Source organism: Rhinoderma darwinii, chromosome 7 (assembly GCF_050947455.1).
Source record: "Rhinoderma darwinii isolate aRhiDar2 chromosome 7, aRhiDar2.hap1, whole genome shotgun sequence".
Lineage (NCBI taxonomy): Eukaryota > Metazoa > Chordata > Amphibia > Anura > Rhinodermatidae > Rhinoderma > Rhinoderma darwinii.
The window spans coordinates 53,668,473-53,681,550 of record NC_134693.1 but is presented as its reverse complement, the minus strand read 5'-3'; the positions used below and the strand labels follow the sequence as shown (position 1 = coordinate 53,681,550).

At 42.9% G+C, this 13,078-nt stretch overlaps 1 protein-coding gene across 2 annotated transcripts in view; it reads right to left on the bottom strand.

Moving 5' to 3' along the window:
- The window catches only part of CRB1 (crumbs cell polarity complex component 1), an 80,501-nt gene extending 70,782 nt beyond the window's left edge, over window positions 1-9,719 (bottom strand). For both annotated transcript variants that reach the window (XM_075833376.1, XM_075833377.1), the window contains exon 1: window positions 9,502-9,719. In XM_075833376.1, coding sequence (XP_075689491.1) covers window positions 9,502-9,601 — 100 coding nt within the window. In that variant the 5' untranslated portion in view covers window positions 9,602-9,719. The remainder of the gene's footprint in view (window positions 1-9,501) is intronic.
- Between the last annotated feature and the right edge of the window lie 3,359 nt (window positions 9,720-13,078).

The window sequence follows — 13,078 nt, the reverse complement described above, 5'->3', positions numbered from 1 at the left end:
ATAACGTTGTATATTATTCCTGTAATGTGATATCACTGTGTCTATTATTCCTGTACTGTGACATACCTTTGTCTAATATTACTGTAATGTAGCATCATTAAGTCCAATATTCCTGTACTTTGTGTTACGTTTGTCACTGGAGAAGTGGATCCTCTAACCCCAATCGGTTTGGCGCTAGCTAGACTGGGGTGCAAACTCTAAGGAATCTTTCTGTTCTTCACCCTTAACCCTGGCAAGGAGTTATGGACTTTGCCTGTCGTATTTCCCGGTCGTGGTCCCCAGAACCGATTGGCACCAGGTGCGTAGTAGCGAAGTTAAAAACTTCACCAGGGGTTATCAGCAAGATGATGAAGTTCTCCGGAGGATGAGACAGAACAGTAGTCAAGAGACAGGCCAGGATTTAATACCAGGAGTGGAATCACATTTATTAGATAACAAATCCAAAGAACAAGACAGGAGTAGAATCCAGGAACAAAGCCACGGCTAAGTTCAGAGTCAGGTAAAAAGTCAAATACCAGCAGGAACAATAGCCAAGCAAAGGATGTACCTTCATCTGCAGGCGAGGTGTAAAGTCTGGAGTCACCTTTAAATAGGCTGCCAGGCCCAACGTCATACTGGAGCGCTGGTTGCACTGGCAAGCCGACACATCCAACAATGGATGCGGCCGGATCCAGCAGTGACGCTGCAGATGACAGAGGACATCACAGGAGCAAATCAGAAGGCATCCGGTTAACTAGCAACTCGATGCTGCTTGTGGCTGGAGCCATGGCTGCCCATGGAGGCTCGCCACTGGAACCAGGTGAGGTGAGTAACACTTTGACATCACAGTTTTCCTTATTCTTTTACTGTGATATCACAAAATCTATTATTCCTTGACTGTGACATAAGTATCCAATATTCTTGTACTGTGACATCACAGTGTTTATTGTTCCTGTACTTTGACATTACAGTGTCTATTATTCCTGTACTGTGACATGCCTTTGTCTATTATTACTGTAGTATATCACGTTAAAGTCCAATATTACTTATTGTTATGTTTGTCATCTTAGAAGTGGATCCTCTAACCCCCAATTGGTTTGGTGCTAGCTAGACTGGGGATGCGGAGCCCAAGGAATTTCTCTGTTCTTCACTCTTAACACCAGCATCGAATTATGTACTTTAGCAGTCGTATATCCAGGTCATGGTTCCAAGAATTGTCACCACTTGCCGCATATGCGTAGTAAGTAGCAAAGTCAGGAACATAGCCAGGGGTCATCAGCTTAGTGACGAAGTTAGCTGGAGGATGAGACAAACCCGTAGTCAGGAGAGACCAGGATTACATTTTCGGAGTGGAGTCACAGGTAGTAGGCGACAAATCCAAATGACAAAACAGAAGTAGAATAAAGGCATGGCTAAGGTCAGATTCAGAAATAGAGTCAAATAATGTCAGGAACAATAGCCAAGCAAAGAATATATCTTAATCTGCAGGCAAGGTATAAAGTCTGGAGTCGCCCTTAAATAGGCAGCCAAGACAAACGTCATCTTGGAGCACTGGTTGCCCTGGCAACCTAACAAAGCTAGTCGTGCAGAGGAGATCCAACAGGACCGCTGCGAAAGACACAAAACATCACTGGAGCAGAGGAAAGGGCATCCTGTTGCCTAGCAACTAGACACTGCTGGCAGCTGGAGCTATGGCTGTAAAGGATCTGCCAGACACAGCTTCTGTGTTGACGCCCGTGGTTAGTCAGTCTGCACCTGCTCCTAAGTCTGATCGAGTGACCCCTCCTTCTACCAATCAGGCTGGGAGGCTGAGGAGTGGGAGAGCCTATCACAGCCTGGCCAGACGGAGCTAGCTCCCGCCCTCTGTCTATTTATACCTTCTCTTCCTGCTCCTCCTTTGCCTGTGATTCTGTCTGTTTCCTGGCTCTGCTGCTGATGCTTGTACTTTTGTCCTCTGCTCCATATGACCCTGGCTTACTGACTACTCTCCTGTTCTGCGTTTGGTACCTCGTATACTCCTGGTTTGACTCGGCTCGTTCACTACTCTTTTTGCTCACGGTGTTGCCATGGGAAACTGCCCCGTTCCCCTAGCTTCTGTGTACCCTTGTCTGTTTGTCTGGCGTGCACCTAGTGAGCGTAGGGACCGTCGACCATGTGTACGCCGTCGCCTAGGACGGGCCGTTGCAAGTAGGCAGGGACTGAGTGGCGGGTAGATTAGGGCCACATGTCTGTCTCCCTACCCCGGCATTACAATGGCTGCCTGGAGAGGCTCACCACTAGAACCAAGTGAGGTGAGTAGCCCTTTGACATCACAGTGTCCATTATTCTTGTACTGTGACATCACCGTATGTATATTTCTGTACTGTGACATGTGTTCAGTGCTCTAGTACTGTGACATCACAGTGTTTATTGTTCCTGTACTTTGACATCAGAGGGTCCATTTTTACTGTATTGTGATATCATAGTGTCCATTATTTCTGTACTTTCACATAACAGTGTTCATTACTTCTGTACTGCGACATCACCGTTTGCATTATTCCTGTTTTGTGAAATCACTATGTGCCACTGTTAATCTACTGTGAATTCACTATGTGTTTTATTTGTGACATTATAATGCCCATTATTTCCACTGTGATGCTACAGTGTCCACTATTCCTGTCCTGTTTTCCTGTCCTGCCCCGTGTTGTTAATGTCTGGGGTGGGACTCAAGTTTTTAACAACATGTGCTCTGTTTTGCCGACAAAGACATATGCGCCCGAGGGGGGGGGGGGGGTTGCGGTGTTTCATGTTGTATCGCACTATGAAAAATTATTCTAATAATCAATTAAATCAATTCCAATATTCCAAATATACCTTATATTAAAGTGGGCTCTCAAAAAAGAAACTCCCTGTCCAGAATGTTTAACTGGATTGCCACACTATGTATATACATAGCCTACATACCTACCCAATCTCATTATACTAAACTCATCCATTACGTCAAGACCTATATGTGCACATTCAATATCCTAAGCGTGCTCAACCCATTTAGTTAGGCTGCGCACTGTTAGAAGGGTGGAGGACAGTGCGGCGTTCACAGTAAGCCATGACAAATCCCCCGACTAATGCACAGATACAGTGCCAGGACCAAGCTCAGTACATATATACAGCACCAGAACAAGGCTCATTACATAAATACAGCACCAGAACCAAGCTCAGTACATAAATACTGCACCAGTACCAAGCTCAGTACATATATACAGCACCAGAACAAAGCTCAGTACAAAAATACAGCACCAGAACAAAGCTCCATACAGAAATATGGCACCAAAACCAAACTCAGTATAAATATACAGCACCAGAACCAAGCTCAGTACATAAATACACCAGAATTAAGCTCAGTACATATATACAGCTTTATTTAGAGTTAATGTAAAAGTCCATAAGACACAGGTGGGACGTGTTACCGAGCGGCCATGACCTAGTTCTGCAGGGTTCATCGGCTCCTCACTTTTTCAACATTTCCGCACCTATAAACTAAGATAAAATTCTCATGGTGCCACACTTTATGCCCCTGACTATAAAAGCACCATACACTGTGCCCCTGAATATAATAGTGCTATACACTGTGCCCATGAATAAAATTGTGTCAAACACTGCAAAGCACCACACACAGAGTGCACCCTGTAGATAGCGCCACTCACAATGCCCCCTGTAGATAGTGTCCCATATATAGAACCTCATGCAGATCGTGCCCCTCATATAGTCCCCTGTAGATAGGGTCCCCCAGACTGTCCCATATAGATAGTGCCCCCTGTGGATAGTGCCACCAACAATGCCCACTGAAGAAAAACAAAAAAAAAGATTACATGGTCACCTGTTCCCGTACTGTCCTCCAGCGACGCAGGTCTGGTCAGAGACCGGGCCTCATCTAGCGGAACGACGCACTCGGCGCGATGATGTAATCTCGCCCACTGCATTGTTGATAAAGCGGATACAATTGACTGCAGGGGACCAGTTTTGGTTCCCCGCTTCACCCCAGCACTCCAAACCGGCTGTAATTTTAAAAACCGGTTGGAGAACTGGGGCGAACCGGCCCGATCCCAGCCCTGGGCAGAATACAGGCTGTTGTCTCCTGTAGAATTTAGAACATTCTCAGAAGCTAGTCTTCTTTTGTTCAACCATGTAAGATCAACAAGGTGAAAAAATAAATTGACTGTAACACTGTACTAAGAGTCTCATCTCAACTTCGGTATTGCAATGCAAAACCTTATTAATGAGAAACAAAACCAGGCAAATCTCCATAAAATTGAATGGCAGTAAAGAGGGATTTACATCTAAAAACACTGCTACGCTACTACTGCTCCTTCTACGATATAGTCTAGTACAATCCTATATGTGGTAAATACAGTGCATTCATTTTAACAAAGTACAATTCAAAAGTAAGTGAATGTATTTTGTTACATTATCTAGGAAATGTATGAGCTCAAGAATAGGTTTTAACAGTTATAAAATGTAAAATGTTTGCAGCTTAAGTAACACTGACAGACGGTGACCTAGATTATATGAGCCCTTTTAGAGTTTCTTTGTCCTGGTCTTAACCCTATAATTGCCTGGATATAATTTAATAAGGCTCATGTCTCTTCTTATACAATGAGATGGCTTTTAAACTGAGGTATATAAAGAGTGTAAGATCTTTTTGTTTTTCTAACTTGCATTTGCCATATGTTTGTAAGTGAAGAACCAATAGAGAGACCTATAGACCATTATGTTATAAATATGTTCACAACAGTAAAAAGTTTTTAAGGAGTTTTGTGTGCTGATCTTATATTAAGGAGTAAAAAGGGTTAGGTGATACAGTAAATGTGGGATAGACAGGGCCAATAAAAGGGCAGTATGGTTAGTACTGCCATCAGGAGAATGGCCACAAGTATGAAAAAGATGGGCCCACTGCCATCCGCTGAACGCCCCCAATAGAGCACACATAATTTTACTTTGGGAAAAGGAATGGGCCCTGTGATGTTCTTTTCCCCAAAGTAAAATGATATTCACTCCAATATAGAGGCTAAGGCAGCGCGCAAGCCCCTTTTTTTCATACTTGTAGCCAGGCCCCGAGTGCGCATGGAGCCCGTCCCTTTTTCACATATCCTCACAGTGCCATGATGTGCATGCTGCTTATGAGCGGGATTCAGAGCTGCCTGAAAGTTCTCAAAGATTTAAAAGGTCCAGTCAAAAGCAGCAGAGTGGTAAGTGACTGTGGGAGAGCGGTTAGGGAGGTACTGACGTTGCTGCTTGTCTGTGTTCTGAACAGCTAGCAGCTTTAGTGCAATTATTTTTGTTTAGGTGCTCCCCTACTTCCCCACAGAGCCTTACACCTTCTATATGTCCCTGTTCCACAACCAGCACCTGCCCACCTACTGTCTCTCCAATGCCAATCCCCAGAGGTTATGTTCAGACAGGTGCCCCCTACCAGGTTATGTAAGGTACCAGACCCGCCTCCCACCAATGACTTCCACCACCTTCTCCTTCCTCCACAGTGCTTTGTCTCTATGTGTCCCCCTTACCCCTCACCCAACAGAGCCCTGCCACCTAGTGTCTCCCCCTTGTTTCACCACAGATTCTCTTCCAAACTACTGTTTCCACCGTGCTGCCAGGCTTTATCTTATCCCTGCCCATGTCCCACCCCACCTTTCTATTTCCCAATCACTTCCTCTCCCACAGAGCCCTGCCACTTTCTGTCTCTCTTACATACCCCCAACAGAGCCCTGCCACTTAGTGCCCACCCCACACAGAGCCCCACCACCTTGTGTCATTTATCCCTGCCCCCACCAGACTCTCTGCCAACATATCTCCCCTCCCTGGGCTGGGGGCTCAGATACTTTGGCTGTATGAAGCCCAGAAATTCCTGATGGCAGCCCTGGAAATAAAAGATGAATGTAGTAGAAGGGTCAGGATTTTCCATTAGCACAGAGTAGGGTTATGAATATTGTGGAATATTTTTAGTGTGTATAGTGATTCAAAATGTAAACAGTAATTGTCTACATATTGGTGCTAATTTTGTAAACTTTTTTTTTTGCATAATTGGAACCTAATAAGTATATTATGTTTAAAACAAAGTTAAAAATAGACTACAGGGTGGGCCATTTATATGGATACACCTAAATAAAATGGGAATGGTTGGTGATATTAACTTCCTGTTTGTGGCACATTAGTATATGGGAGGGGGAAACTTTTCAAGCTGGGTGTTGACCATTTTGAAGTCGGCCATTTTGTATCCAACTTTAGTTTTTTCAATGGGAAGAGGGTCATGTGACACATCAAACTTATCGAGAATTTCACAAGAAAAACAATGGTGTGCTTGGTTTTAACGTTACTTTATTCTTTAATGAGCTATTTACAAGTTTCTGACCACTTATAAAATGTGTTCAAAGTGAGAAGAAACCATTGGCTTCAATGAAGAGGTGTCTACCCTTGCATGTGGCTCCGTTGAATGAGCGGCTCTGTTGAATCAGTGGAAAAAGAGGTGGGCAAGCATGGTCACTTCTCCCTCGAAGCTGATGTAACAAGTGGCTGCTAGTGGCCCCTTTGCACTGGAAAACAAGATCCCATGCATACGTTATACCATGTAATGTCCATGGCTGCGGGCTGTCAGCTCCAACCTCCCCCTGACAGCCGCAGCCACGAGTCGGCAAGCGCTCACGCCAGCTCTCACATCCACTCACCTCAGCCGGATCCCGTAGGGTGCGCGCTCACGCTCTTGCTCACTCTTAAAGGGGCAGCACGCGCACCGAACCTCGTGGATGAACTTTGACCCGTGCGTACCCTGGACTATAAGAGGGGTCCAGCCCCCTAGTTCTATGCCTGAGCGTTGTTGTGTTCCCTAGTTTGTTTATGTGATGGCCTCCTAGTGTGTTTCCTGTTCCAGTACCTGTTCCAGTCCTTATACCTGTTTCCAGTTCCTGTTCCTAGCAATCCATACATTCCTGATCTAGCACTGAGCTGTGCCATAGTCGTGCTGCGCTACATCCACGTCTGACCTGCTTCACCTCGCCTGACGTCCACCTGTGTCTGAGCTGCCACAGGTACCTATAGAACTATAGACTCTCACCTGCTCCCTGCTGGCCAGCTGCCTTACTGCCAAGGCGGTACGGCCCAGAGGGTCAACAGACCCTTCGTGACATACCATATGGTATGTACCTTGTGAAAAATTACTAATTCACAACATTACCAGGATAATTTAACTGTCTTCTATTCATATGCATCAGTCCATGAATTACTTGTAATGTATACATACAATGACAAACATCCAGGTCTCCAAAGTGTCATGCTTTGGAAAACTAACATTCGTTTCCTTGCATGAAAAGGTCCAAAGATTATGTTTCTTAAACCAGGATCTGTACTGGTAGGAGCTGGATATCTTGAATCATGAGAGAACATACTTCTTTATCAATTCAAAGCTCTCTATGGTGTCATGCTTTGGAAAACTTACCAGAATAAGTCATCATTAGAAACTGGGATCATTAGAGGCTGGTGTGGATGATGGACACTAGAGCCTCATTATTAAATGTAGGTGCTCTCCTGCGACAGATAATGTTTAAATTGTATTTATACAGAACAACCATATATTTTACTAATTCCTCCCGGTTTTATGGATGGCTAGATGGAAAAGATCTTGCAATTGGAGCATGATAGCAACTTCCCTCTTAGCCGAGTTTGATACTATTGATGAGAAAAACTACTAAGGGTATATTCACAGATCCCCATTCAGAAACAAATACGTTCAGATGATTGAAAGTGTTTGTCAATTGCTGATCTTTCTACAACAAATCTGCTGTGTGTGAACAAACCCTAAGGAGGTTTTGGGTGCCTTTTAGCAGTGGAAGTGATCAGCTCTGTACTACATAGTAAGCAAACATTTATTTGAAACGTAGAAACACAAGTCATTTTATTCTGCCATTCATATAGCATCTCAGGTCACTACTGCCCTTTGCCTACCTACCAGGTCAAGAGCTTTGAGCCTTCTACTGAATCAGGTTACTAAATTATTGAATGGATTATAAAATAAATTTCTAGAACATTTATCAGACATGACATAAACTTTAGATCATTGATTTTTGTAACACCTATTCATTTCAGTTGAGAGTGTCCAAGACTTATAACTACAGCAATAAAAATTGGAATCTAGATGGGTCTGGGACTCTCTTTTCTTGAGATCAGATCCCAGCTACTGGAACCAAAACAATATGTCTCTTCAACATGTCATAAAGGTTAGTTTTAGGAACATCTTGATCATTGCAGTTAAACAGTCATCTATTTACACTGGTGGTAAAAAAGGCGTATATAATTTTGGAACAGTAAACTGGACACCTGAACCGCCTACATAACACCAATTTTTACATTTACAAAACAGTTAAACATACTGTAATTCATAGTACTTTAAGTACAAGTTGTAGTAAAGTTATTTAAGGTATATGATATATTCTTAATGTAAATATCTTCAAAATATCTGAAAATATTTCCAATTTATAGCTGACCAAGCCTTTGCTTCTAATTTTTGACCAGAATATTATTTACGGACATGACACTACTAGAGAGATGTCTGTAAATGTTCGTAATGTTCTTACTTCATGTTGAAAATAGTTAAATGCTATGTAAACCTATGAAATCCTAATTTATTTATTTTTAAAAAAAGTAAAAATGTCTATCAGTACGTTTTGTGCAACTTTCTAAATACTTTTAATTAAAAAATGTTTTTACTTTTTGAGATACAACTGCTTTGCATCCTGTATGGTGAGCAGCTGTATCTAGCGCTGAAACCGGTATCCGTTAGGTCAGTGGCACTGACGGGTTCAATGTCAGTGGGTCCTGCATGTTGATCGAGCTGATACCGATCATATACATACCTTAGATGACACGCAGGACCCTCTGACACTGAACTCCGTCAGTGTTGCTGACTTGACGGATTCAGGTCCCGGCACACTATACAGCTGCTCACTATACAGGATACAAAGCAGCTGTATCTCAAAAAGTAGAAATCATTTTTAATAAAAACTATTTAGAAAGTTGAACAAAATACACTGACTGGCATTTTTATTTTTAAAAAAAACAACAAAAAACGATTTCAAAGATGTACATAGCCTTTAACTATTGATCTTCAGTGCATGGTTATATAAAGTTCTTTCTCCCAATATGTCAGTCTTGCGTTGAATATGTTGAATATATTGTAAATGAATACATTGCTGCTACAAAATTACTCATGCATATGAACTTGTGGAACTTGTCTTGAAAAGGCCTTTCAGATCTAATAATGCATCAAATGAAGTCTGTAGTTGTTATTAATAATAAGAATAATAATATTATTATACAGAGCTATAAAATAATGATGACAAAAACTGGGTTAAAGAAAAGTATAAAATAACTTCTGACTGTCTGCATAAAATACCTAGCAATATGCTACAAATATGTTCTTCACGTTTTCTATACCAAGCAGTTATGGACAAATCGATAGTTGTTGGAGCTTTATATGAAATCAATATAACTCACATGTGATTTGTAGGAACGTGAGGGCAGCTAAATAGAGACTGTGAGTCCATGACACCCGTGGCTGTTCCATCATCCAGATCTGCCCTATGATTCGGTCCATATCACTCCATTCAGAGGCAGGATGCTCAGAACCATACCCCGTCCATATGAACAAAGCATCAGATCTCCAGCATGTACACAAGAGCACAGACAGAGTCTGCCCTCATTGACAGAAGAGCTAGGATGCTGAACAAGTGGCATGGGTGGTGGGGAAAACCTGGTGCAGATAACTGCAGATGCATGGAGTGGATGATGGGGAGGGAGCCTGCAGCGACGATGGTTAACTAATATAGTGCTGAATTATCTGCTTTCAAGTCTTTTTTGTATCTGAATTTTAGTTCATAGGCACACATTGTGAGACTTACTCTTATACTATAGTTTTATTTAAAGAAGTTTTTTTTGGCAAAATGAAACAAATGTCGACATAGAAGTTAAAGGCTATGGGAACCTTGATCGATAACAACTGGATAACGCAGGACCTACTTAGATGTGATCAATAACAGCTGGATCACGCAGGACCTACTTAGATGTGTGTCAGAGACATGCAGGACCCGCTGTCACTGAAGCAGTCAGTCTTGCTGACCTGACGGATTCGGTTTTCAGCGCAAGATACAGCTTCTATGTATCCAGGATACATAGAAGCTGTAGCTCAAAAAGTAAAAAAAAATGACAAAAGCCAATTACAAAGTTGCACTAAAAAAAATACGTCTTCAAAGGTTTCCATAGCCTTCAACTGCAGATAAATCCAAGCTGTCTGTGACATCTCAGGTTTGTAAGAAGAAAAAACAATGAAATCACATTTATCACAATGAATTAATTATTTTAAACAGTTTTTGAAATGGAAAAACACGCACAGAAAGAAAGGGTAAGGTACAAGAGGTTTTTATGAACAATAATTGTAGCACACATAGGTATTAATCTTTGACAATATTAATACAATACATGAGTAAAAAAACTGCTAAGATGTTCGACAGTACAGGCATAGAAATTGTTTTTCCAGTTTTATGTAAATAAGTTTTAATTTTCCAATATAGCAATTTATTGCAATGATTGTAGATGGATGAACATTACTCATACATTGTAATTGACATGCACTCAAAATCTGGATGCCTCTATTAAGACACTATGTAACAACAGATAACCTACATGTGTTTGGAAAATTATTTCTACTTGTATGTTGCTCCTAGAACCGTGTGGCTCCTCATGACATTGTGATGTTTTAACGTCACATCACATCTTACATGTAGGACCAAATTGTTCAAGCAGGACATGCTTTACCAGGATTCGTCCAAAAAACTGTTCGATGATCCTGTGATTTTGACAACAGGTTCTTTAAAACTAGGGAAGATATTTACTGAATTATCTGTGTGTTTTTTTTCTTCTATTGTCAGTGCCACATGACAGAGTTTAGAAAAAATAAATAAACTGGCTTGGGTATTGTGGGCGCTGACAACAGAATTGGGACATACCAGATTAACACGTTAACGCTATTAAATTTATCCTCCTGCTTTGTCTGGCAATGAATGGATTAATATATGACTCGGCAGTGTAACCATAGAGATGTCCCTCTTTCTGTGATAGTGCTTCTGCCACTTGAATTTTGAATTATATCAAGGTCTTATCACAAATGGTCCTCAGATTCTTTGCCAATTCATTGATGTGGTACAATTGCCGCTGCAAGATTAAATCCTATTTGTTATTATAGGTGATTAGACAAGCTATGAAAAATGAAAAAGAAATATCTGTTTTTCCACACATATAAAAAGTGATAAAAAATCTTTCGTTTGTTGAGAATGTATTACAGCATTAGATTTTGTAAGACAATATTTTATGCTTTGCTGTACACATAATCTGTGTTACGCCGGCGGCGGGTGCCGTTCCTGCCGCCGATCCCTCTACCTTGGTTCGACTGTTCTGAATGGCCGCCGGTGTCTCTGTACTGCCTCTCCTCCGGCTTGCGGCAACGTTCTCCTTAGGACCAACGCACGCGCAATTTAAAATTCCAAAATAAAATCCCTGTTTCTCCTGGACCTGCTGCCTGAGAAACTTTGGTGCAACCTAGCTGTGTCCTGCAAAGGTTCATGTTTGCATCCTGATTCCAGTCCTCAACTCACTATTTGTTATCAGCCTGTATCCAGCTCTCTGTTATCAGCCTGTATCCAGCTATCTGCTACCAGTCTGTATCCAGGTATCCACTACCAGTCTGGATCCAGGTATCCACTACCAGTCTGTATCCAGGTATCCACTACCAGTCTGTATCCAGGTATCCACTACCTGCTTGTTTACAGCTATCTGCTATTAGTCTGTATCCAGCAAACCGCTACCAGCCTATATCCAGCAATCCACTACCCTCCTATATCCTGCTACCCACTACCAGACTATATCCTGCTACCCGCTACCAGCCTGTATCCAGCTATCCGCTCGCTAACAGCCTGTACTCAACAATCCACTACCAGCCTATATCCTGCAACTCGCTACAAGCCTGTATCCAGAAATCCGCTACCAGCTTGTTTCCAGCTATCCACTACTAGTCTGTATCCTGTTATGCGCTACCGGCCTGTATCCAGCTATCCGCTAGCAGCCTGTATCCAGCTATCCGCTACCAGCCTATATCCTGCTACCCACTACCAGCCTGTATCCAGCTATCCACTACCAGCCTGTATCCAGCTATCCGCTACCAGCCTGTATCCAGCTATCCACTACCAGCCTGTATCCAGCTATCCGCTACCAGCCTGTATCCAGCTATCTGCTACCAGCCTGTATCCAGTTATCTGCTACCAGCCTGTATCCAGTTATTCTGCTACCAGCCTGTATCCAGCTGCCTGCTACCAGTCTATATGCAGTTATCCGCTACCAGCCTGTATCCAGTTATCCTCTACCAGCCTGTATCCAGCTACCCGCTACCAGCCTGTATCCAGTTATCCGCTACCAGCCTGCATCCAGCTATCCGCTACCAGCCTGTATCCAGCTATCCGCTACCAGCCTGTATCCAGCTATCCGCTACCAGCCTGTATCCAGTTATCTGCTACCAGCCTGTATCCAGCTATCCGCTGCCAGCCTGTCTTCAGCTAACCGCTACCAGCCTGTCTTCAGCTATCCGCTACCAGCCTGTCTTCAGCTATCCGCTACCAGCCTGTCTTCAGCTATCGCTACCAGTCTGCATCCTGCTTCCAGTCCGTATCTTGTTACCTGTTATCAGTCTGCATTCCGCTATCTACTGCAAGTCTGTATACAACTACCTGAGACGAGCCTGAGGCTTTCTAACTGTAAGGTATCATCTGCCAGTGCCTGTACCCTCTGTGTACTACACCGATGTATCCTGTCCACTGGGCCAGCCGCTACTCACACCAGGACCACCTGAAGGGGTAGCAACCTGGTAGTCTCCCCGCAGCGAAGTCCAGATCCCCATATGGGGGATAAAGGGTGAAGACTGGGGAGGCTACTTAGATAATGTCTTTAGGGGTGCCCTAACTGGTGAAACTGGTGAAATAGTGAAACTGGTGGAATAGCACAGTGGGTCCACAATCCACTGGTCATA